Genomic DNA, 27,140 nt, shown 5'->3' on the forward strand with positions numbered 1-27,140 from the left:
GGTGGGTGGTATCTAATGATTCCTTAATGGCTGAAATGTGTAGTATGCTTATAATAGTTTAATTATGTAATAGAAAAGTTTGATTTATTTTCATTCAATATAGTATCCTTCCACTATGTTTCACTGGGTAAAATTGCATCCATGTGTGTTCATAAATTTAAAGTGTTCATTTTCCATAAAATCCAATTTAAATTGAAGAGAATGAAGTGCTGAATCCTAATTGCATATGAAGTCATGTGTATAAGATATATTTTATAATGGTAAGTATACATTAGCATATTTTGAAGTGTTTAAGTAATTCAAAGTTGTGGTTTATGTTTTCAGGAACTTACAAGGTGGACATTCTACATGGTTCAAACCCAGTCAGAGGGTCACCATTTTTCTGCCAGGTTTTTGATGCATCAAAAGTAATAATTGAGGGTGAAGCCAGTACAAGAGCAGTGGCGGTGAATGAAAAAATAGCTTTTAAATGTAAGTCATCATTTTTTTTGAAACACCATCAATTTTAATTTCTTATTAACACCATCAGAAATGTTTGACCTGAAAAAAGGGATAAGTCTAATAATATTTCTGAATCTCTCTCCTCTCCTTCATTGAATCTCACATCTGAATAACCCATTTTTACATTTACATTTGGAAGCCCTCATTCCATTAAGTGTTCCACCTAAATCCAAATTCATTGGCCAGTATTGTATGAATCTAAGATGAATTTGATTATAGTATGATCCCTTTTTTCTGTACTCAACAATTGAAATACATTAATTTGTAATAGCTTTTAATGTTAACAAGCAACTAATAAAATACTTACTTTGTTTATTGAAAATTTCAAACATGGATAGAAAAAGGCAAATTTGTTTTGATATGTCAAATTTTATGCTCAGAGAGTATACTATGGCAGCGTTGATGCTTCATTCTAAAGTTCAATTCAGGATGGATTGTAACTATTCTGGCTAAGCGCTCACTGATTTCTACTAGGTGATGCACAAGTCCTATCAAAAGATTCTGTAATGTAATATAAAACTTTCAAATTTCCATACCATGGGATACATGCTAGTAATAAATGCATTACCATTTGTAACCATTAGCAGATTAGCAGATGGTGTATAAATTGCTTGCACTTTTAAACTCATTTTTAGCTCTGAGAAATTGGACCCAGCTAGTATCAAATAATGGTGTTGCATATTCTCTATTTGTCGGCGTGAACTTAGGCTTTACAGTGGCCATCAGAATTCTGGGCTCTGTTGAGACTGTTTGTGTTGCAGCTTGGCCTTTGAATGTGTGTTTACCATTAATTAAAATTTTCATGAGTGGATTGCATGAATGAGACACTGTTTTGTGTCTTCTTTACCCTCACCAAAAATACTTGCTATTTAAATATGGCACCCCGTACAGTAGGGGAAAATTTTCCGAATATCCCCTTCCTCACTTTTACCATACGTCTGCAGGATATGCCAGCAATATACTTGGGATGTAATTAAGGTGTCAAAGGGTTATGTATGGCATGGTTTAGGGAGATAATTTTGGTTCTGTCTGCAATGGATGAACATTTATTAAACGTTTCGGTATTTAAAACTACATAGAGTACATTCTGGTCAATTTATACATTGCAAATCTGAACCACTGTTTAATATAGATGGAGTTCAGCCTCATGATATTGGCTGTGTTAAGAGCAGCAGGAATTGTACTCCCTAGAAATATACATTAAGCTTGCAAGTTTCTATGAGTATGGTTGGAAATATTTACAATATTTCAATCAATATTCCAGCCATAGATTTAAAATTATGAATATGTTTGCTTCTTAAAGTATAATTCATATGTCATCTAAACACAGCACATGTTGCAGCTGTGACACATATTTCGTGTAATCAACTGTTTCCATGTGATGTCATTTATCTTTATATACCTAGAATTTCATGATTATGAGATCTTATCCAAGGAAAACTAAAATAACTTTTGGCAATAGCACCTAAGAATACTTGCAGATTTGAGGGACAAATGTTCAATGGGGTAATGTGCACTAAAAGCATGGATAGTTCTGATTTTGCGTAATCCAGACAACCCTGGATTAGCTAGGGTATACTGTTATTGTTTTTAGTACCGCAATAATCTGTCTTGCCTCCTCCCTGTCCCGGCCTTCAATGCATATTAGATGATCAGCTCTCACAATAGCATCACAGAGGCATCAGTTGATGCACAAACAAATGGGCAGTCAAGAATTCATTTGTCAAACACAAACTTATTAGCTCCCATAAAATAGTCTGTTACAATTCTGAACATTCATTTGATGAGTCTTATTTGTGCATCACCATACACATCCCATAAAACAAGATCTACAGGAACATATGGATTACATGGGCAGCATTATCTAAAACTTTGCCTTAGTTACCATGAGCCCTATACTTGATATTTAAATGAGCTACTTGGAGTGGAATAAAGTCCTTGGGCTCTCCAATCTCATTGGTAGCCCATGTGGTTCAAATCTGCACAATTGTGCTCATTTTATTATATTATTCTCTATAGTTCAAGCTATATCCATTTTGTTTTTGAATTGCTGTACCAATTGTAGTTGTATGGATATTTCAACTTGATTCCAATGGAGAATATTCTAGGAATGTTCTCCCTGATTGTTCTAGGAACATTCTTTGTGAGAATGTTCGTACGTTCTATAATACTTTCTGAAATAGAGCATCCCTGGAATATCCTTTGGTGTTTGGGGCATTAGCATTTTACCCTATGTGTATTGGAATGAAGAAATAAAAATATCAAACTAATTAATAAAAAAATAACATTTATCCATTATTATATATCGTAGTTCAGCACTCTCTCAAATTTTATATCCATTGATAGATATAAATGTGGGACTAAATGGTCAACCCTCAACATCATAAGTATTGGTGCAACAAGTGTCCCATCCTGACTTAGTGTGAATGAACAATGCCTGTTTAAGAGTTTTCATTGAGTGTTTTCATACGCCTATTATTTTTTTCCGTTTCATCTCTTGCCAGTGAATAGGAAGGAGGCTGGCTATGCTGAACTGGATGTGACAGTGACCAGTCCTCTGGGTCGCAACCTGCCAATTGAAGTGAAGGGTGAGAGGAGGCTGCAGGAGGAGAGGGGGGTAGAAAACGGGGGTGATGTGTCTCGGGGAGTGGACGTCATTGAGTTCTTCCCCACAGTTGCTGGTCTGTACAGGTTCCAGGTCACCTATGGAGGAGAAGAAGTCCCAGGTAATGATTCCATATGCAAGCTAACAAAATAACCCCAAGAAAGTTTTGCCGGGACAAAAAGTATGTCACTTCCACCAGAAAATACTCATTAATTCCATATGAACAGTTTTCTCACATGGTAACTACAACAGGTGGAAAACCATTGAAGTTCACTTCTAGGGGAGTTGAGGTGAAGTGGAAATAGTTTTGGAGGAGGGCTGAAGGGGCAATCTAAAACTTCCCATCTTGGTTCAGTTATCAGGGTAGCTGAGGACGGAAAGAGAGGGGTCTTCCTATACTTCTGTTGTTCTTCTGCTTATAGGCTTGCATAAAAACCACACGCAATCAAGTGCACACAAATGTATGCACATATGTACATGAACACTAACACATGTACACACACACATACATGGACATATACACATGTGTGTATGTGTATTTGTAAAAAAATCGTTGAAAATGAATGAACACTGATTAAGGATGTTCAGAAAAATCTCTTTAAAATCATTTATTATATATAATATATAAATATATTAAGTATTTAATTAATAAACAGCTATTTTTTCATTTAAAATATTTTTCATGTTTTTCTCTTAAGAGAATAAGCAGTGAATGGTTCCTCAAATGGATCCAGATCTTCATTAAGTTGACAGCATCAATTGCATGAATCAAATGAATCAAATAATTTGCTTTCACAAATATCCATGTCTGTTCCAGGTTCACCTGTCACATTTGTTGTTGTGGAAGGTAATGGGGTTGTGGCAAGGGCATTAGGGGAAGGTCTTCAAAGTGCTCAAGTTGGTGTTGCAGCATCTTTCAGAATAGAAGGAACCAAGGCTGCATCCTCAGATGCACCAACAACCATTGGAGAGCCAATTGTCAGGGTGGATGGCCCAGAAAGTGAGGTAAGGGATTAGTCTAAGTAGCCGTCTTCTGTTGTGGATTGCAGACATCTTGCTTTGATGTGGTCAGTGTTAACATGTAGAGGGCATTCAGAGGCATCCTAAAACCCTACCACAAGCAATGGGCAGTGAATGACTCATGCAAGGCAACATCCCATTTGATTTGGTGTTTATGGCATCCAATGCATTTGTGGGATTTTTTCTTTTCTTGGACTCATATTTTTGTCCAAAAGAATCGGGGAAACGTAATGAAATAATGCCATTGTATAATTTAAATTAATACTCAACAGAAATCTAATTTAGTGGCAGTGATTATTATTATTATTATTACTTTTTATTTGCCCAGAGATCACAATACAAAAATACCAGGTGGGTGGTGTATGTACATGATATAAGGCACGTCAAAGAGGAGCAAAGACACACGCTCCTTTAAGATACATAACAGAAATGATGCTCATAGTTACATAAATGTTTGGTACAAACCCATGAACATTGGCTGTAACATGCACATACATGCAATATCAAATTCAGAAAAATCATTGATCTCCAACATGAATCATACCATGACCATTGCTAGAAAGTATGAACTTACTGGTTGGGAATATTGTTGAGATATTCGTCAACCGAGTAGAACATATTGCGCTGTAGATATCTTTTTAATTTATGCCTGAATGCAGCAGTTCCCTTTGTATCCTTGATACTTTTGGGTAGTTTGTTATATAATCTGATGCCCATTTCATTGGGTCCTAATTTCAATGCATTAAGTTCTTATATTCCCATAATAGAAGTCATTCCTGCCTCTGGTGTAATGATGGTGATAGGCAGAGTTAAGAGAATAGTTGCCAATGTTATTTTTTATATATAGAATTAAAACATAATGTACGAGGGTCATCCGGAAAGTAGTACCCGTTCGTGAAATAAAAAGACAAAAGTAAATATTAACAAACATAAAAAATTTTATTTGAAAGAGGATACTTTAAACTACTTCTCAACATAATCTCCAAGCAAATTAAGGCATTTGTCATAACGTGTGACAAGTTTCTGTATTCCTGCTGCATAGTCCTTCGCCGCCAGCTCATTGAGATACGCGAGGGACCCATCTTGCACAAATTTTTGCATAATTCAGATGGTGTTTAACAATTTCATGAACAATTGTTCGAGAAACATTGGGAAAATGCTCACAGATGTCATCAATTGTGACGCGCCGATCGTTCCTCACGAATTCGTTAACTGAGCTCACCAGTTGGTCTGTAATGACAGACGGTCTCTCCGAACGCTCATCGTCGTGTGTGTTCCCCCTCCCCATGTTGAAGTTGCGACACCACCGCCGAACAGACGACTCGTCCATTACATTGTCTCCATACACCTCCTTTAATTGGCGATGAATATCACATGGGCGAACGTTTCTTGCATTGAGGAATTTAATCACTGCCCTCACTTCACAACTGGCGGCGTTCTCAATTTTTTTAAACATTGTAAACAATCACAGAAACAACACAGGCAATGCTAGCGTCACGCAACTTGGCTCAGAGAAGGCAGACAAGCCACTGAAGCTATCTGACCTCGTCCAGCGGCTACTCGCGTCGTCAGCACTTCATGCGGCACGAACGGGTACTACTTTCCGGATGACCCTCGTAGATGCATGGGAGTGGTAGCAAATTTAATTCATGGAAAATAGGCCTTGATGGAGCATTGTGAGGTTTTCTGGTGATGATTCTAATAGCTTTGTTTTGCATTTTAAAGATGGTTTGAGAAATAGCAGCTGATCCCCACAATATTATACTGTAGGTTATATTTGAATAAATTTCCCCATAGTACAAATTGAGTGGTACAGTTTTACTTGTAGTTTCATACAGGTGTCTTAATAAGTAGCAAGTTGAACTGAGCTTGTGTTGAAGGGCTTTTAGATGAGTATCCCAAGAAATATTTGCACATATAGAAATACCTAGAAATTTGCATTCTGTCACATGCTCAATTGATTGGTCATTGATTTTTACCAGCAGATCGTCTGACACGTTCTTATTGCGTGTAAAGTATACTATTTTACTTTTATTTACATCTAAGTCTAGAAGGTTGTCTGTACACCACTTGCTTATTGCAAGTGTGACAGACTTAGATTTTTTCACTAGGCTGGGATATGTTTGTGTTGATATTATTACATTAGTGTCGTCAGCGTACAACACTGGTATTATTCCATCATTATTTGGTAAGCAGTTAGGTAGGTCATTGATGTATGTCAGAAAGAGGAGTGGCCCAAGGGTTGAGCCTTGTGGAACACCTTTGTTAACTTGGTATGCTTCAGATGAATATTTTGACCCATCAACTGATAACACTACTTTCTGAGTGTGATTATAAATATAGGACTTCATCCAGTTTAGAGGAATTCCTCTAATTCCTATTCTATTGAGTTTAATTAGTAGTCTATTGTGATTTACATTATCAAAAGCCTTTGACAAGTCAAAAAACATTCCAAGAGTTTTGTGTTTCACATCTAATGAATTAAGTACGCTGTCGATTGCCTGACATATGGCAGTTGTGGTAGACCTTTCAGATCTAAATCCATGCTGAGAATTTGAAAGTAGGAAGTTTTTTTCGAGATAAGATGCAATTTGCATATACATGGCTTTTTCAATTATTTTAGCAAATGCATTTTGGATGGCTATTGGTCTGTAGTTGTTCAAATCATTGACACAGCCATGGTTTTTATAAATTGGCAATACTTTTGATTTTTTTAATTGGGATGGGAAAATCCCTTGTATCAAAGATTCATTAATTAAAAATAAAAGGGGTGCTTTTATGGCTTCAAAACAATGATGAACAACTTTACCAGGAATTTCATCTGGGCCAGTACTGGATTTGTTTCTGAGTGAGGAGACAATATTTCTTAGATTGGTTTCAGAACAGGGCTTGGCAAATATTGACAATGGTGCATTTGTAAAAAGCACATTGGCTGGAGAAATAGTTGGGCAAGGAGCTGATACGTAGTGTTTGTTAATTTATTTAGCTAAAGATGAATAGCTAATGACAATGTTATTTTCAGGGTTACAAAGTTTTGGGAGAGTGAGTTGTGGATTTTTCTTATCTCTACAGTCATTAATTATTTCCCATGCAGTTTTGGACTTATTATTGGAATTAAGTAACTTATTATCATTAATAGCTATTAACTAAGCTGGTTGTTGCTGCTTTAATGCCTCTTTTTATTTTATTTCATTGGGATCAATTTAATTTTTCATCTGCAAATTAGCAAACCTTTATTTGGAGATGAAATTTGGGGATTTATTTGAACGGATTTTCCCCTTCCCAGTTACCATGCCGGTTGGAGCGAGATGATGGTGGTGGACGAAATGGCTTGACTGGAACATCAGCATCATTCATAGCGACATATGTCCCAACAGAGGTGGGAACTTTTGATGTTAGAGTGACCTGGGATGGCAGAGAAATTCCTGGTAAGTGAAGAATTAACTCAGGTAAAAAATTAACTGGGGTATATTACACAAAGTGGGTGATGTAGGGATTAACTCTGATGATTAGAGAGAGGGTAAATATTCCAAATTCTATATTTTCCCATGCAGAAATTGCAAGAAGAATGTTGAAAAATTGGTTTCTTTTTGTGGGTGGTGTGAATAAGGTTGAGGCTTTGGGAGACATTTTATATTTGATTTGTGGCAAGTGAAGTGGAGTTATTGTTGATTGATTTAATGCGGGTGGAGGTGTTGAAGTTATTAATCTCAATATGGGTGTCAGCATCGAGAAAGGTGATGTTGGAGTCATATATGGAAGAAGTAAAAGGTACTGAAGAAGAGATGAAGGAAGATGAATTTTCTTTACTATAGGGCCTGAAGACAAAATAACATTTATAACCTGGGCCCCATTATTCAGGTATACATGCCACCAAGCAACCATAAGGAAGAAGAGGTCGATAGGATATACGATCAGTTAGAGGACATAATCGCGTGTGTTCCTGCAGGGAAACATTTGATAGTGATGGGGGATTGGAATGCGACGGTAGGCGAAGGAAGAGATGGTGACGAGGTCGGGGACTACGGTTTAGGCACGAGGAATGATCTCGGGGAGAAAGTAGGAGATAGGGCTTAGTCATCACCAACACTTAGTTTAGACACCACAGAAGATGCAGGTATACATGGAAAATGCCAGGTGACTCAGGAAGGTATCAGCTAGATTATATCCTGGTTAGACACAGGTTTAGGAACAGTGTGATAAATTCCCACAGCTTCCCGGGAGCGGATGCGGACTCTAACCACAATTTAGTTGTTATGAAATGTAGCGTACGTTTCAAAAAGATAAGGCAGGGGCGGCGAGTTAGAAAAGGGAACGTAGAAGCGTTAAATGGATTGGAAAGGAAGGAATTCCCAACAGGCGGTAGAGGAAATCATGGAGGATGGTAAAGAGCTAAGTACTATCGGAGAAAACTGGGAAATTATCAATAACGGGTTATCGAAAACTGCAAAAGACACCATTGGAACCGTTAACGCTAAAAGGACTAGGAAACCATGGATCACGGATGAGATGATTACAAAGATGGATGAGCGGAGAAAATGGAAGAATGTAAATACAAAGTTCAGCAAAATGAAGTACAAAGAATTGAACAATAAATTGAGGCGGGCAACAAATAAAGCAAAACAAGTATGGTGGAAGACGCAGTGCGAGGATATGGAAAGTCTGCAGAGGAAGGGTGAAATCGGTGCCCTGTGCAGCAAAGTTAAATTGTTATCGGGAAGTAAGAAAGGGAGATTTATGCTAACAGTTGGAGATAAGGTGGATAAGGTAATAGTTAAGACAGGAAAGATCCAAGAGAGATGGAAGGAGTATATAGAAGAACTGTATAGTAAAGAACTTAGACCAACAAAGTTAAACAATGAAAAAGAATATGACTTAGAGGAAGATAGCTTAGGTCCAGGCTACTAGACGATGAGATAGAAAGGGCATTAAGGGAGATGAAACTAAATAAGGCCATGGGGGTGGATAATATTCCTGTGGAACAACTGAAATGTATAGGAAAATGTGGGAGGAAGAGGCTATATGGGCTGATTCGTAGTATTTATGAGGATGGAATCTGGCCGAAAGACTTTGTGAGATCAGTTTTAGTTCCTATTCCGAAAAAGGTAAAGGCCACGTCATGTGAGGACTACAGGACGATAAGTTTGATATCCCACACAGCTAAAGTTGTTCTCAGGATCATAAACAAAAGGATAGAGAGTAGGGCAAATGATTACTTAGGGGATGATCAGTTTGGGTTTAGGAAGGGGAGAGGTACACGTGGTGCCATTGCAGTAATGAGATTATTAATCGAGAGGAATATAGAACACAACCAGGAGGTATTTGCCTGTTTCATAGATTTCCAGAAAGCTTTTGATAGAGTGAACTGGGAAAAACTAATGAATATTCTGCAGAAAATAGGAATAAATTGGAGGGAAAGGAGGCTAATCCGCAACCTGTACATATCTCAGACTGCTCAGGTGCGGGTTGGAAACGGGGAGTCCCGATGGGCAGTGTTAGGAAGAGGTGTAAGGCAGGGTTGCCCATTATCACCGCTGCTGTTCAACCTGTATGCAGAGGAAATGATTAAAGAGGCATGGGAAGAACTGGAGGTAGGATTGAAAGTGAGCGGGGAGTTTGTAAAATCAGTTAGGTTTGCTGATGACCAAGCTTTAGTTTGTCAGTAAGCCAAGGGGTTGCAAGCATTGCTTTGTGAATTGGAATTTCAGTGCGACAGGTATGGGATGAGAATCAATATTAATAAAACAAAGGTTATGCGATTTTCTAGAAAGAAAAAGGCTAAGCTAAACATTAAAATAGGAGGGCAAAAACTAGAGCAGTTAGAACAATTTACGCATCTCGGTAGTATTTTGGACCAACACGGTCAAAGTAGAAGGGACGTAAGGAGAAGAATTGCGCTAGGCAAAGAGGCTTTCACAAGGAGGAGGGAGTTGATGACAGGGACGTTGAGTAAGGATGTTAAGAAAAGACTCGTAAAAACTTTGATATGGAGCGTAGCTATGTACGGCGCGGAAACGTGGTTATTGTAGCAGGAGGATAGACGCAGACTGGAGGCTTTTGAAATGTGGGTGTGGAGAAGAATGGATAAGGTGAAATGGAGAGAGAAGAAAACAAACGAGGAAGTACTTGGTATGGTGGGCGAAGAGAGGGGTTTGTTGGGAGAAATCCTATGGAGGCAGGAAAAGTGGATGAAAGGGATATTGGCCGTCAGTGGGATGTTGAAGACTGTGATAAAGGGGAGAATGTTGGGCAAACGAGGAAAGGGAAGGAACAGGATAGGGATGTTGGACGGGATGAAAGGAGGAAGAAAATACTTAGAGATGAAGAGGGACCTGATGTAGACTAGGACGCTTTGTTTTGCTAGGGGTCACGAATTATTTAATTTGTAATTATGTCCATCCAAAAACCTACCTTAACCGGTAGATTACCTAATAATAATAATAACCTGGGCCTAGAAGAGAGGTTTTAAAATTTGAAATTTGGCTGATATTTGCGTTAGATGTCCCACGGAAAGATTGGTATTTGTTGGGGTATTATTGTCACCATTGTGGTGCTTTTTATTAGTTAGAAGGTACAAATTGTTAAATAGGAATACATTCCTTGAGAGTATGAATTCTGATAGATCCATGAGGAAATCAGTGGAAGGTGTATGTTGTGTAGGGTGTTGATAGAGGTAATATCTTAGAGATTTGGAGGCTGTCATGGTAGGGCATGGAGGTGCCAAAGGAGGAGAGGTCTACCATAGGTGGCCATAAGGATCCTAGTGTAAGGGGGATATTGATGAAGATTGATCAATTTAGGGAGCGGCATGTATCTAAAGTTTCAAACAAACAGGGCAGCTATGGAGAAGAAGAAAACGTATTGCCCTTTCCTAATCATTTAATTCAGTTAAGAGTGAAGCAGGATTGTGTACTTGAATATGTGGGAAAAGACTGATCCTTCCAGGTTTGAGGGTAGGAGTTAAAATAAAATTGCATTCTCTTGAAGGTTCCCAAGAATCGTACTAAATTGTCCCAAGGACTTTGTCAGACATGCATTGGTATCTCGATCCATCTGCATTGCCTGGTCTGCCCCCTCCCCATAGCGATAAAGGAAATTTGTCTTTGTGTATGCATGCCATTCATGTGAAATGGTGAAAATGATTAAATTTTCACATATAATAATGGGAAACATTATTCATTTAGCAAATGGCAGTCCTTTTGTAGTTCTAGTCATTGTTCAGAAATGTGTTTATGCCACTTTTGTGCCTCGGGCATTGATGTCAGATTCGATTCCTTGGGTGGCAAGGCTGATGGCTTGAGTAATGAAGTAGGATTTTCTGCTGGTATGTAAGCTGACTTTAGCCAATTTATTGACATGAAAACATGCTGAACCTTTGAAAGAACTTCACTAGATATGCAATCCTATAGAATTGCCCAGTCTGCCACATGTTTTTGATGAAAGAGGGGTGTGACTGTGGGGTGAAGATGCTGATCTATAAAGAGAGAAATACATTCAATGTAGAAGTTTGTACTAGAGATAATAGGACATTCAGGATTGCTTATTTTGTAAATTTTTAGTAAATGTAGAATCTTGGGGTTTTGAAAGAAAGGAATGGCAACGTCATAGGGTGTCAGTTAGCACTTTAAAAGGGATTACACCATCAAGAAATAGTCTTATACAGAAGGAGTGAGGAAGATTAGGGTATCTTATGCATTGTATGACGGATGAAAAGCCAATCTCAACACCAAATTCAAAATCAACTAGGTAATATATTTCAAAATTGAGAAAATTTATCAGATGTTTATATAGAGTTACCATCTATTACATGAGGATACTCCACATCATGGACAGGGGAGGCAATCATTCCCCTTTACTCAGATGGAAGGATTAACCTACTATGTTCCTCCATGCTCCTTTGTGCACCTTTATCCATTGTAGAAGCACCCACTCCTTTGAAGTCTGACTTTTAATGGGGAACTCAGGGTAAAAAAGAAAATGTTTAGCATATGAATTGACGTAAAGAGTTTGAGAATTGAATTCAGAATACAGATATTCCTTTAAAATTCAGATATTTCTTGGTTCTTCTTCTATTTTTGTGGACTAGGGATGCTGTTCTAAAAGAAATTGCAATGGCTATAGCAACCAGAGGTCAAAATACTAAAGCAAGTTCATGATAATTATGGCACGGTTACTATTTGCTCTTTTAAGCTGTTTAGAGTGACCCAGAGGGTTGCATTATGATAGCGTTTAACAATTATAAAGTCTTATATTTAATACCTCATTATCTAATGTTTAAATCATTGCATACTTCATAAATTCCTGCCATCATATCTGCTTAGAGCTCAGTAGTTGGGATGAATTATTTGCCTTAATTTAGTATCAATCAATAATTGCATTCCAGTTGAATGGTATGTCAAGTATTTAAAATAGAAGGAATAACATTTTGTCAGTTTTTATTTCTGACATACCCTCAGTACCAGAACACAATGGGCTAATTTTATATGTGCTTTTTATGTTTCTTTTATATATACATATAATGGTAATAACAATTATTGCAAAGCTTTCAAAACAATTTCAACAATGCAACACTGGCATATGCTTATTAGTGACATGAAGATTACTTCTAGAAACAGACTTTGCTGATTTTATGGTGTATATGCTTCAAGTAATTGTAAAGGCTGAAATATCCACTTTTCTCCGCACATTTTATTCACCTTGCTTTGTGGCAGTAGTTGTTAAATAAAATCAGCATTAAAGATGTAAAATTCACTTAGACCTTTTACTTAAGATCAAGGCATTGGTTTAATTGGGCCAATGGTCTATTAATGGTACACTTTATAATATATTATGTTAAATCACAAATGCCATCCTTCTTTTATGTTTACTACTGAGATTTTGGAAGTATATCCCCTTCTGTCATGTTTTTGAAATTTGGTTTGCTGGTTTGTTGTTCCAAAAAGGGAATTTCAAGGTGGCAGGAATGTTGAATGCATTGCTTTTGCATCTCTTTAACAGGAAGGGCAGATTATTTAAACTACTACAGTCACTGTTTTCATTCTCAATTATTGCCTCGAAACCTCCATAATCACAATCCTTTATATGACTGCCTATGAAAAAACATGAGCAATCTATTTTTATGCTTATTCATAGTAGCAGTCTTGATTTAAAACTTGTGGTAATGGCAATTGACATTGAATTAAGTAAACCCAAAATAAGCCTATTGTGAATGTTGTATTTGCTGATTGAGATGAGTGCAAACTCCTTTACTTTGGATTTGAATGAAATTGTAACATAACAAACGTAACCTAATTTTTGAAATTACAAATTGTACTTATAAAAATTAAGTCCCAGGATCTAAGACTTTGTAAAAAATAAAGGTGAGTTATCTAAATGGATAAGTAATGTTATATAGAGACTTGAATACCTTGTTTATCATTTTAGGATCACCTTTCCATCCTCGAGTTACCGATCCAAGGAAAGTACGCGTCATTGGTGGATGGGAGTCATTTGTTGATGAAGAGTCTGGCAGGCTGCCCTTGGCAGTACATCATTCAAAGAGGGTTACCTTTGACACTTCTGAGGCTGGCCCAGGTGAGAGATGCGAAATATAGAGAGAGATATGGAAGCATTATTGTTGTTTACATTGCCCAACCATTACCAAAGTAGTTATTAACCTTTAAGTCAGTTTGATAGGTGATGGTAGAGCTCACCTCATACTAAACCCTATAATGCATGTGAAATTAACTCACCAGGGTGGAAGGGGATGAATTTCTTTCCTTGCACTGCCCGTTGTTTCTCAGGAAGATCCCTTTTTGGCCACCCAAAGAATCGCACAGCTTGGGTGAAGCTGAGGGTGCCCATGATCTGGAATCAAACTCAAGCCCTACAGTTAGTGGCCTGGTATGTCATCCCATGGACTATCACACCAATATTGCCTCTAAAAAAATAATTAACTTGTATTATTTTCAAATTCTGTTATTCATAAAGCCACTGTGGACAAGTACTATATAATATATTATGCATCTTGCTACTGCAATGATAGTACTTTATGTAAATATTTTTTATTTGTAAAAATGATGTTTATATTGGTAACCGTTCATGCAATTCCAACAATGGCTGTTAAAGTTGAAATGTGCCCGAGTCAAAAATAACTAATTTTCTTGGGGGCAGAGAGATATACAGAAGACAGAGAGATTATACAGCTTGCAGAAGAATACATTCAATGCACTGTATTCAAGAGCTCAAGAGCCGGCCCCAGTGGCAGCGGGGTAATGCCTGCCAATCAGAGGTTGTGGGTTTGAGTCCCGCATAGATGGCAGGCAGATCCTCCATATAAGGCAGGGGTGCATGTAATTGTCTTCAAAATGATGTGTAGGGGTTTGATGGAAGAAGGGACTATAACGTCGCAATCTCATCCCAATAAAGTTGTTAAATAAATGAATGTATTTCTTTCATGTAGAAATGTAAAGAAATAATGAAAATACCCCATAAATGCTCTTCAGTAATGGCTATTTAAGAAATATAGCCTGTCATTACAACCAAAGGGCTGTTTTTGTTAGCATTGCCCATGGTTATTCAATAAGCCCTTAGGAGTAAATAGACAAACATATTATGTTGGTTAGATTTTTTTATTTTTTAACATATTCTCCTTTAAGCTGTAAACTTCCCCAGCATTTATCCAACTTTTTTAACCCATCCAAGAAGTTGGATTGAAATTTAAATGACAGACATTAGGAAAGATTTGGGATTCAAGAAAATTTTTATCTCTTTTTGATTTTGACCCAACTTCTTAATTTTCTTCTTTGAAATTACACATGTGTATTGTTCCTATCTGTGTGGGATATTAATTTTCAATTGAGTTCTACCTTGGTCACTTGTCCCTCTCTTGCCTCTGCAGGTCAGCTGACAGCTGAATTTACAGGTCCCTCAGGAGCGAGTGTTCCAGTGGCCTTGGAAGCTGTTGGGGGAGGGACTTTGGGGGCAGCTCGGGGTCGCGTGAGATTGCTGCTCACCCCAAGGGAGCCAGGTGACCACACTCTCAGCCTCAGTTTTGCAGGCAAACCCCTCCCCAGGTCCCCCATGCAGTGCGTGGCCACCCAAGTGGGCACCACTCCCTCTTCTGCAAGCGATGGCACTCCCGTTCGGGTGGTTCTGACAGGGCGAGGCCTCGCAGGGGCCCAGTGCGGGGAAGAATCAGAGTTCATCATCGACGGGTCCAGAGCTGGGCCAGGTAACAACACTTCACCCAATAATCCATAGAAATTGAAAATAAGTAATAGAATTGACTACATCAGACATTTGGTACCTCCTATATGCTATTTAATGCAACACTTATCAGTTTGAAATGCCTCTCCAAAATTTTTGCACTATTGCATTATCAGAAAGAATAGTAATAGCCATTTTGGTGTTCATTCCAGCCATTTCACTCCATCATCGTATTCAAAATTCATTCCTTCGTTCATTCATTCAATTTCTGATCGATTTAGTTTCATAGTTCAATTAGTGACATGCATTCAATTTCTGTTTTCATATTTGTTCTTCTTCAAGGCCGGCCAGAGGTCAGTTTGACGGGAATGAAATCAGATGTTCCAGTTAGGGTGACCAACATGGGCAGTGGAATTCATAAGGCTACATACACTCCCAGTGTTCCAGGGCCACACTTGCTGAATGTCATGTGGTCAGATAGGTAAGGATGGCACAATAAGCATTGAATACCATAAATTCCAGATGCCACATTCATCAAAATTCCTTCCTACATGTGTGTGTGGAAAATGTTCTTAAAAGTGAAAATAAGGTTAGTCGCAAGAGTGGCAATGGCATGTAAAACTAAGAAATGTATTAAAAGGGACTTACAATTTTGTTTTTGAATATCTCTGTGACAAGAACACCTTTCTCAATCGAAGGGAAAAGACTGAGTACAGTGGAACCTAGATTAATTAGCACCTCAGATAGCGAGTAATTCGTATAACTAGCAAAATTGCTTGTCCCGGAAATTACTCAAATAATGAGTGACTTTTTGCCTAACGGGTGTTTAGGAGAGGGGGATTGCCATAAAGATTGCAGGCCTGCTACTTCAGTCTGTGTTTAGTGCCATAGTGTCAATGGTGATCACATATTTTTCCAAACTTGTGTTCAGACATATTATTTGCGATTTTTTGTCCAAAGCTTAATAACATTTTGAGCAAAGTTTAAAAAATATCCCTGAAGAAGAGAACAAAAATAACTGCAGAAATGAAAAGTAAAATGATGTAAAATCAGGAGCGAGGGTGTGAGTGTGGTTGATCTAGTGCATGCATAAACAATTTGCATTTTCTTCAAGAACAAGGGCAAGACTAAGAAGATAGATGCTTCAGAGAGAGTGGGAAGAATATCTATGCAATGATAATGTATTCTCAACAATGTTGACAGGTTGCTTTTAATATGGATAAATTAAAGGCCATCTCATGCTGCTACTTTTTGCAAGTGCAAGCAGTAATCGGAAGATTAAACCCCTGCATGCTTACCATTCAGAAACGCCATGAGCCTTCAAGAAGTGCCGAGTCCAAAACAACAGGCAAAAGGTTATGTGGAGGTCATGGGGAAACTGTTGCATTAAACCATATATATGACACATCAGCCTGATAAGGTGGTGGCCAGGCACGCCAGAAATTTTATTAATGATAATTCTTAGTGGCATTTTAAAAAAATTTTGAAGTATCAGCAAAAACAAATATCTCTAGACAGCTTTCTTGTGAAAAAGAATTAGGTACTTACCATAAGTATTTATTAATGAACTATTAATAATTAATTTATTTTTTATTTAAATTTATAATTAATTAATTAATTATAATGAATAAACTATTTATTTAGATTTTTTTGTTTTTATAAATAGTTTGCATTCCTGGTTGCTGCACTCAGCAATAGAAGAAAATGTAAACATGATTCTAAACGGCATATTTATAACTTTATTTGAATAATTCTTGCACACAAACTGGTTTGGTAAAAAAATATCAAAATACGAGTATACTGGTGATAATGCATTTGTGAAATAGGCAAAATGTTGAGTACAGGGTCTTACAAAAATTCAGTCATTTTTAATTAAAAAGAGAAAATGTCTCTGTTTGCACACTATTAATAGTTAAATATGGTATTTCAGGCAAGTGAGGGGTTGTCCATTGAAGGTGATTGTCTCTCCTGCCATGTCTGCGGGAGGGGACTCCTCTGCAGGTGGTGCTGAGGCCTCACAGGTCGTGTGCTCTGGTGAGGGACTGAAGACAGGCGTCCTTGGCAATGAAATCAGGAGTTTCATCGACACTCGCAGGGCGGGGCCAGGTTTGTAATTGTCACCGTAAACATTAGAACACCTGATAAACATAACAGTTTCAGGCTTAACTTTGTGGAATTCCTTCAAGATGAGGGTAAAGAAAAAAACTTTGCACTTCCACTTAAAGATTTATTACTTCACATGACTGTGTTCAGATACTGCGCATCATGGAAACCATGGTTGAGTGAAGTAATAAATCTTCATGTGGAAGTGTAAAGTTTCTCTCTCTACCGTCATTAGAACACCTTATTCTTACACTTCTAGGGACCTTGGGTAAAAATATAAATTGTGGTAATGATGAAAAAAAATGCTTGGCCCACCTAAAAACTCACTCAAGTATGGGTAAAAGTAAAAACCAGGCTAGCATAGGCGGCCATGGAGATAAGTCTAGCATCCCTCCAACATACTCAAATTAACCCCCTTCCCCAATAACACTTGGGGACTAACCTTATTTATCCCTTTGTAATGTCCACGTGTTCCAGTCCCACTCTCTGCTCCTAGACATTAGCCTGCTTCCAAAGGTTTCACTTACAAATTACGTAATAAAATGAGTAATAAATAACTTCCTCTCTCAGAACCCAAAAACCAAATCCTCCTCCATCTCCACTGCTTGCTTATACATACAAATGATGACTGATTTGCCAGACACGTTGAAAATGGCATTCAGTGTCAAAACTGCTCAGTAGAAAAAAGTCTACCAAATGGTTTTCATTTTTCATGATTCAATTTCATAGTTTTTAATAATAACATTTACTGGGTGTCCTACTTGCACATGGATAACATTTAATTTTTATCTTTTACCAAATGTATGAAAGAGATAACCAAAAAGTGCTAACTGCATTTATTTAAATGGTTTAGCACTGGGGCCTGAAGGAATGCTAATGCTATGCTAACAGGGAACAAATTCTACCAAGGAACATCCTAACTGTAAGTCAACTGCATTCCACATATAACCATAAACACAGTAATCAACCCGAAGGTCGGTTTAGTAGGTGATGGTAGAGATCACCCAGTACTAAGCCCTACACGGCGTGTGAAATTCACACATCAGGGTAAGGGGCCAGTTCCTTTCCCTGTGCCGGTTATGGTTTCCCAGGAAGACCTGGTACCCGAAAAATCACTTTAGCTTGGGTGGAGCTGCAGGTGCCCAGAGTGCCTTGCCCAGGAATCGAACCCGGGACCCTCCGGTCAGTAGTCCAACGCTCTACCCACTGGACTAACGCGACCCATTCCACATATATGATAATGAAACTAAGTTGCAAATTGTTCTAAATAACTTGGTAGCACATGTCAGATATTCAGAAATGTTAAAGTATTTAGAAAATCTGGAAGAAACATGTATAAATACTGGGAACATTAAGAATGAAAATGTGTACATCCAGGGTTTTAAATAATTCAGAACAATAGGAAAGCCAGCAGGAACTGAGCAATTTGTTGTAAATGGTGGGGAAACATCAGTTCTGTTTATTGAATAAGTGGAATCATTCTAGTTGTACTCATCCATATGATGTCAGTTTCGTAGGTCATATGTATGGTAGAAAATAATACAATATTGTGTTGATTGCTTTCTAGGCGAACTTACAGCACAGTGTGTGGGTCCTTCCAAAGTTGCCTATTGTGAGTTGTACGACCATGGAGATGGAACGTTTACATTAAATGTCAAACCTCAAGAGGCTGGTCGACACAGTCTTGCCATCAAATATGGAGGTGGGTGATTGATCATAATGTTCAAGGTCAATGTGTGGCCTCCTTTTGAAATGGGGACTCTCAATTGAATGGTACCTTGCCTCAATGTCCATTTTTGGCTTTCTCATTTCTGGTTGACTTGTTGAAGACTGCATTCCTCTCTTTAGCAAAAAGGGCCACTTTGACAGCATAGTTAATCATTTATCCAATGCAATATTTTAAATATTAAGAAATTTTAAGAGTACTATAATTATTTAAATTTTCAATTGCTTATTTCTCCACAAATGTTGATCATATTTTGTGAACATGATGAAACTCTTCATTTGTTATTACATCACTAAATCTCCAGACTCTTTACCATGGCCTGATTTGGATTGATGAAGATTGTGAGGGCATCAAATGGGAGTACAACAGTTGTTTTTGGGAATCGGGAGTGGCTAATGTACTGTCTTCCTACCCAGATGGCCCGGGCTGAAATCCCGGCAGATGTTTTTGAGTGGCATTGTGATCTCTACCTGGCAATTCCACCATGAGAGATCATTCCCATAAAAGTACTCCAGACATACTTTCATTCACATTTGCAATTCTTCTGAAACATTTATTTATCACACATGCCGAGGGCCTTTATTAAATTATCTAAGCTCATTTTTGCCCTCCCCTGTGTTTGACTCTGTAAGATATGACCCCTACTCTTTACTATGTTATCAATGGAACTATTCTTGATATCAAACAGGCATCTATTTCTAAAAAAATAAAATAATTTCATTTGAGTGTGATTAAAGTATTATTTCACTGTAATATCTGATCTGCTAAATTGTATGTTTTTAGTGAAGAAGTACACTGCTCTTTAATTGTTAGAATGTTTTATCATTAGAATATGAAATTTAGAATGAAAAATGAAATTAAGCAATATTTTAAACAATCTTTAATGGATTAATTAATGCTTCAACAATTTTAAAATGGCAGTGTCAATAGTGAATATTTGCTCATTATCTTCTTTGGTGGTTATGGTTCAATGAAATGAGTTTTTGATGTAATTGTTGACATAATTGACATAAAGCAATGGATGGAATAATGTAATAACAGACCTTATATTAGAATCCTGAATCTCTCCCACTAACTTTAAGAAAATTTAATAATAAGACACATCCCGACCCTTCTATTGGCCCTCCCTGAAATGTCAGGTGTACGAAAGGATAGTCCAGTATGTCTATGAATGTGAACTGCAATGATAAGTGATATTGCAAAGCTTGGATTTGATTAAAACATATCTTGTCTGGTTGATTGGAAAATGTTTGTCCCATTACTATTATTTCCATCCCATTGAATGCTCTCACACAAATTGCTTGGGAAAAGAAATTGTATGGACAGATTTTCAAACTGATGTCTGCTCTTTATCTTTTCTGTGAGTGCCATCCATATCTGCCCATGTACAAGTTGATGTTTTTTCCATGATATATTATAAAATCGTCATGAATGAGTTTAAATGTAAGCCCGAGAAAAATTATTTTTTATTTTAGGGCTGTCTTTGAGGAAATCAATTTTTATTTTCTTTGTAATTAAAATAAGTTCCAATTAAATTTCTTTGAATTACTATTGTGTAAATTCCTCCATCCAATTAACAGAATCATTGAAGCTGGTGTAAATCTGATTTTGATGACTGTTTTCTATCTTCAACGGTTTGAATGCTAATGTTGCCAATGAAATAGAAATTTGCTCACATGATTTTAGCAAACATGTGAACTCACCACTCTTCTGAGTTGCATAAGAACCATAAAGGAAGAGTTAATTAGCTGATTGATGAATAATAAAAAAATCTTTTTGAAAGAGCAGCGTAGCCATGACAAAATTGCATACATAGCATATGACTAAGAGACTGCACCATTCCTAGAGTAGCATGCTATTAATTTTTCTCAACCCAAATACAGTAATGTAAAAGTTCTCTTTGGCTCTACATGCTGTGAAAACTTCAATTTAAATGTGCAAAAGTTGTACTTTTCTTGAAAAATTTTAGAATATTATTGGGAGAAGGGCTGAAATCTGGGGAGAGCTTCTATTCAGGGAGCAGCAGACGGATGCAGTACATAATTACAAATGTTGACTCTTCCAGGTGAACACGTTGGTGGCAGTCCATTTGGCCTAAGAGTCAGTGGAGGTCCAGATGCAAGTCGTGTTAGAGTTCATGGACCTGGTGTTGATCATGGTGTATTGGCCACTTTTGAGTCTCGATTCGTGTGTGACACCCGTGGTGCTGGAGCTGGGCAGCTGACCGTCCGGGTGCGAGGACCCAAAGGTGAGAACCGTCACCTGTAGTGTACCCTGGCAGTCTGAATTATGGGATTCGATGGAAGGAGTTCATAATAAAGTCAACTCAATAGTGTATTCATATGTTCACCCTTTGCATCAAAACACAGGAGGTTTTCAAATGGTGAAATTAGTGCCATGATAAGGTGTAACATGAAAGAAATTCATGTTGATGAAATGACACTGCCAGGTCTGAAGGTTTAGTGATAATGAGAAAGGGAAATTGGATTCCGGGTGGTTTATTTAATGGCAGAGCATTATCATGAGAGGTAAAACTATTTACTATATTAATCTCTCATCTATGACACTTTCCTTCACCCCCATATCCCTTCTTTTGACTGTCTGAAGTCCAGATATTGGCAGACTCTCATTTGTTGAGAGGATTTGCCAAAAGTTGAAGTTCCATCTCATCGATGTATTTTGGATGCCATACACCCAATTTTGCACTCCACCAAATCCCTAATTGTTTTGATATTACATCATTAGTTGTGATTTGTAAATGCAGGGTCTAATTTTATAAGATAACATGAAGGTTTGGATAGTGACAATCAGCCCATTGGCCCATTCAGTATGTGATTGATGAATGTGAGCAAATGGGCTCACATTCATCAATTACTTACAGACCAGAAGCCAAGGGAACCAGAACTGAATTGACTTGTGTGAAAGCTGAATGGAGATCTTGGTCTATTGGATCAAAATCTGGTTGAAACTTGTTGAATCACAATCAGGTGAACTGACTCTAATCAATCAAAAATTTTGATTTTGAGTTTTATTGTACAAATTAAATAAAAGATTCTTGAGTGATTGAAACACCATAGCTTATCAATAATGCATTGCCAAAGTTTTGACCCTGGAATATAGTGTGCCCCTCAAAGATGGAATGGGGATGAATTGATATTCTAAAAAACATGTGAACATCTTTTAGGACTAAAGCATAAACTGTGAACACAAAATAAATTAAGGGCATTTGTAATAACACTTCCCTTCAGAAATCAATGGTGGCTGATGGATGTCGCCCCAGGAAGACCTGGACCGATCTTTTCAATTCTAATATAGTGAGCTGCACGGTAGCAAACAGTTTTCTCAAGTTTTTTCTTCATTTTATTATTTTTAATTTTTTATGATTCGCAAAAAAATAAAAATAAAGGTACCTGGGTTGAAACTTACTATGATCTCTTTTAGGCTCTTTCAAATTTCCAAAACATTTGGTGCAAACAATTATTTTAAAGAGTATTGCCATGTTGTTTTCTTACTTCTCTATTGTGGTTCTTTACCATAATATTGTATGCTTCACTTAACTGAGAAGCTATGTTCACTCTTACAAGCAGTGCCAAACTTATATCATTGTTCTCGTGCTTTTCAAAGCCTTGTTTATTTTCATATACTTGTTCTATAATTCTTTTAAATCATCCATTTCCCATTTAACTTCAGTACCTTTGCAAATGCATGGAAAGGAAATCTGTTTTTCCCATGCTGTAGCCACACAACCTCTCATGGTTGATTCATAGAATGCAGTGAGTGTTATGATGATGTTTCCATTTTCTACATGATGTCGTCTACAGGAAATGTGAATTCAATAAGACTCATCATTTGCTCATCATTTCACTTTATTCTTACAACTACCAGCTAGAAAATAATACTCTCTTGAACATGGGCACACTGGAGACATTCTGGCTCCATGCTCTACTCTGGTTGTCTTCTTGTGCATTATTGACTGTTATCTCTCGTTTCCCTAGAACCAGTCCTCTGAAAGCTCCAGGTAAAGGTTTGTTAGCATTGTCTTCAAGTTTTCAATTGGATCGCATGTCTTTTATCTGTCCCTAGCCATTTCCACCTCCCCTCCTGCTGCAACCCATCCCCACCCCACCTCTCCCCTCATCTCTAAATACATTACACGCATCCTTTTGACCCAGCATGGCAAACACACCAGGTTGCTCTTCGGCCAATGTAGTCATAGGCGCTGAGCCCAATTGCCTTTTCAGCCCAATTTCTCATTTAAATTTCATTCTGCCCCCCTCATCCCTCCTTAACACTCTGCATCAAAAACTGGCTGCTCCATTTAGTCTAATTTAACCCTAGATGTTTCATAGTTGTATGATAAGATTTCATTTTGATGGAAACGTATTTGTGAAATTTGTGAAAAATTTTTTGTTTCCACCGATCACACACTCTTAAGATTAGGCATGTTTTAAATCTTATATTTTGTACTCTCTTGTTTGTTATGCACAAAAAATGGAATTATATTTCCTTTCCCTTTGCTTTTATCTTGAACTTTGCATATCATACTGAATCTTACATTTTAGGGGCCTTCCGAGTGGAAATGCAAAGAGAAAGTCATCGAGACCGGACAATTTTATGCAAGTTTGACCCCACGGAGCCCGGTGATTACAGAATTGAGGTTAAGTGGGCTGGAGAGCACGTTCCTGGCTCCCCATTCCATGTCTGGATCTTTGACACTCAGGAAGAGCTCACTCGTTTCCTTCAGGTGAGTAAATTCACAACAATAAACTTTGCTTGAGCTTTGGGAATTAGCAAATCCAGAGTAAGTCTGCAAACAGAAGCATATATTGTAAAGATTAACGTTAAAATTTAAAAGCATGTGACACCCATGTTGATATCAGGGAGGCAAACGGGAATCATATTTGATTTCAGTTTCACTTATGCTATATCTGCTATATCCTATATAGAAACTGTTCCTTGAGTCAGAGGATTCAGTTGTGGACAAAATGTTTTGAGCATTGTCAGGGTTCAGTTTTGATACTGGAAGGGAATGATAGAAACAAAGGGTTTGTTCATGAACTGGTTCATAATATGGTCTAATGGTTCCAGGACAAAAAAGCAAGCTGTGGGGGAATCAGTCCTTAGAGAACCATTTAACTCTATAATTTCCAGTTATAGTTCTGCTTTTGCAAAATTATGTACATTATTACCACAGTGTTGTTTTATCTGCATAAATGGCAACTCCTGAAATTACTAAATCACAACTATGGGACTCATCTAGTTCAGAGTGGCCAAATACCAATGAAAATAATGTATACCAATATAGTATGAAAATGCTATAAATACCAATGAAATACTGGAAGGCTATTTGGGACATAAATTGCCATATTCAATTTATTACATTCCTCCTCAAATGAAAATGGAATTGATTTGACCACAGGCATGCGTGTAAAACCCAACAAAAATTTTAAATCAATATGACCATAATATATCAATTAATAACGTTTATTGATCATTTGAAAATAAGAAATATTTATAAAATGCATTTTTTCATGATGTGAAATTGACATCTTTCCAATTATGAGAATTACTTGAACCAAGAAATGAAATTGAAAATTGATGCTTAGCTCCAAATTGTCACCAACTTACACCACATTGAACCCACATTGAAAGTGGAGTTGACCTAACATTATCAGTATTTTAATCCTAAAATAGATGTACTTCACAGCCCTCCATTCTTTTAACTTGATCTCAAAAACTGTGCTGGTGCGTGTATTTGCTCTCACTTAAAAACCCTGTTTTGACTTTTCCTATGTCTCTGGAGTGTAGTAGTGTATCCACAGTTACATATCAATGCAGAAATTCATCAGGGTTGCAATGGAACAGGACCAAACCAGCCTCCAAATTGACCACACACTCGCATTTATTCTACATTGACAGCAAACGTGGCTTGCCAAGATTTTTTTCACACCCAATATTTCTTGCAAAACTGAATTTGTTTTATCTTCTGATATACCTGTGGCCTTGACTATTTCTTGGCTAGGATACATTGATCACTCAAAACCATATTATGGATTTCAACATAAATGTCGGGGGAAGTCGCTTCCTCTAGATGTCCCAAACAATGTTCATCATTTGTGGATGTACAGTCACTAACCCAATTGTGAACAGTCGCAAAGTCAGGAGCAGATGAGCCATGGACTTCATCCAACTCTGCTTTGATCTCTTTCAGTGTTAACCCTTTTAAACAGAAGTAATTAATCACGGCGCAAAACTCATTGTTTTTCTATTTTTCTAAATAAACAAAAGCTTGTTGCTTCAATCAATTATGAAAACAAAAACATGTGATGGATTTAGCTGAAACTTAAACAGCATTTTAGTGAGAAATGAGGCTAACTAAAAGCAAACCTTCTACAATACTGCTAGCACCATCTCTTGGATTTTATCAAGAATTAGTGAATGATCCTCTTAGTTTGCTCTAATAAAATCTGATGTAATACTGTACATTTTTAATTACCCATGCATGTTTTATCTGGGATGTAGATTGTGTATTGTCAATGGTTTTATATATCAGCAGTGATGGTAGAATGGAGCGCATTGGGATGAGTTGTTTACCCATTCATGCATGGGGCCATGTGTAATGGGGTAGTTGTCTGTGCAAAAGAACAAATACAAAGCTTCTGACATTTTATCATGCTCCTTATTGGCGCAGAGTACAATTCTACCACCACTGGCTCCAAAATGAGGAGTCCTTCCCCACAAGTAGCGGACTAGCACACTACAAAGTATGGGAAGTAATCTCCCCTCCCCCAATTTATGATCCTTTTCCTTCAATGAAAAGGGTCTCATTTGCAATTTTCTCTGGCTTGTGAAAACATAGTACATGTTTTGTTCGGTTTTGCTTCATGATTCTTGGCACATTAAAATTTAGTGGAGCTGCTGAGTAATTTGTGGACTTTGTGAGATGCCAAAATTTATGACACCAAAAGTTCGGCAGTGCGAGAAGGGCTTAGTCTCTCAGATGGGGCACCTCTGCAATAGCCTGGTTTCTATGTACTTAAGTAATTATTGGGGCATAAATTACTATTCGATGTTGATGGATGATTCAGTGGAGTGTACCTTTGACTTGAGCCTTCTGCTTTTGTTTTTTTCAGGGTTCTCCAATGCCATCAAGTGGAATGGGTACTGGAACGCTTGATCCTTATGGGAGCATAGGATACTCGACAGGATATGCTCACATGAACTTTGGACACACCTCATCATGGCGTGGGTCATCGCAGGCTCTTTTATAGCTTGAGTGTGCCATAAAAATGAAAGTTTCTTAGCATGAGGAACTTATTAATCACATTCCCCAGAAACTTTATTAAGAATATGGTGGTTGATAATAATACATCTACAGATGGTTAAATTATTATCATCACGGAATTCTTAGACTGGACAGTGACTGAAGTTCAGAAATATACTTCTGATCTTTACTCGCTGTATGTATGACAGATGAGAAGAAATATTCATAAATAAATCACTGTCAGTACACATATGTGAATAATATTTACTTGAGCTGGCTTCATTTAAGCCAACTGAAATTGAAACCATGTGGACAAAGGTGGAGCCTCATAATTATGATTCTGTTTCTTTTTATCTTCGAAGTATGTACATGAGGAAATATTCAACCTTGCTGGGATATAAACATGGTACCAGTTTAAAAAGTTTTGTATTATAAATGTCTTTTTAACTGCCAGTGGTGGTGGAATTACTGGTTTACATAGACAATGTATATTATCTGTATGTAAAATACATTTTAAAAACAACTTAATTTTTGATTTTTATGTACATTGGCTAGTTTAATGAGCTTTCATTCTGTGGGACTGGGTTCAATGCTAAGTGGTGGCAGAATTTATTTGTGGTATCCTAAACCATATTTTCACTCTAGACATGCTATGTAGAGAGCATTCTGATCCAAGTATACCATCCTTCATAATCATAATCTATATTCATCCATACTATGGCAATATGCATATG

The 27,140-nt window shown here is 37.4% G+C and overlaps 1 protein-coding gene across 2 annotated transcripts in view; it reads left to right on the forward strand.

The window, feature by feature from the left end:
• Window positions 1-26,908, forward strand: part of jbug (filamin-type immunoglobulin domains fbug) — a 258,097-nt gene extending 231,189 nt beyond the window's left edge. For both annotated transcript variants that reach the window (XM_071586389.1, XM_071586391.1), the window contains 12 exons: window positions 325-471; window positions 3,006-3,227; window positions 3,924-4,111; window positions 7,413-7,554; window positions 13,550-13,699; window positions 15,006-15,338; window positions 15,656-15,794; window positions 17,244-17,419; window positions 18,984-19,118; window positions 21,208-21,390; window positions 23,705-23,886; window positions 26,276-26,908. In XM_071586389.1, coding sequence (XP_071442490.1) covers window positions 325-471; window positions 3,006-3,227; window positions 3,924-4,111; window positions 7,413-7,554; window positions 13,550-13,699; window positions 15,006-15,338; window positions 15,656-15,794; window positions 17,244-17,419; window positions 18,984-19,118; window positions 21,208-21,390; window positions 23,705-23,886; window positions 26,276-26,413 — 2,135 coding nt within the window. In that variant the 3' untranslated portion in view covers window positions 26,414-26,908. The remainder of the gene's footprint in view (window positions 1-324; window positions 472-3,005; window positions 3,228-3,923; window positions 4,112-7,412; window positions 7,555-13,549; window positions 13,700-15,005; window positions 15,339-15,655; window positions 15,795-17,243; window positions 17,420-18,983; window positions 19,119-21,207; window positions 21,391-23,704; window positions 23,887-26,275) is intronic.
• Window positions 26,909-27,140: the final 232 nt, after the last annotated feature.

Source organism: Hetaerina americana, unplaced genomic scaffold (genome assembly GCF_022747635.1).
Source record: "Hetaerina americana unplaced genomic scaffold, ioHetAmer1.1.p SCAF_22, whole genome shotgun sequence".
NCBI classification, from domain to species: Eukaryota; Metazoa; Arthropoda; class Insecta; order Odonata; family Calopterygidae; genus Hetaerina; species Hetaerina americana.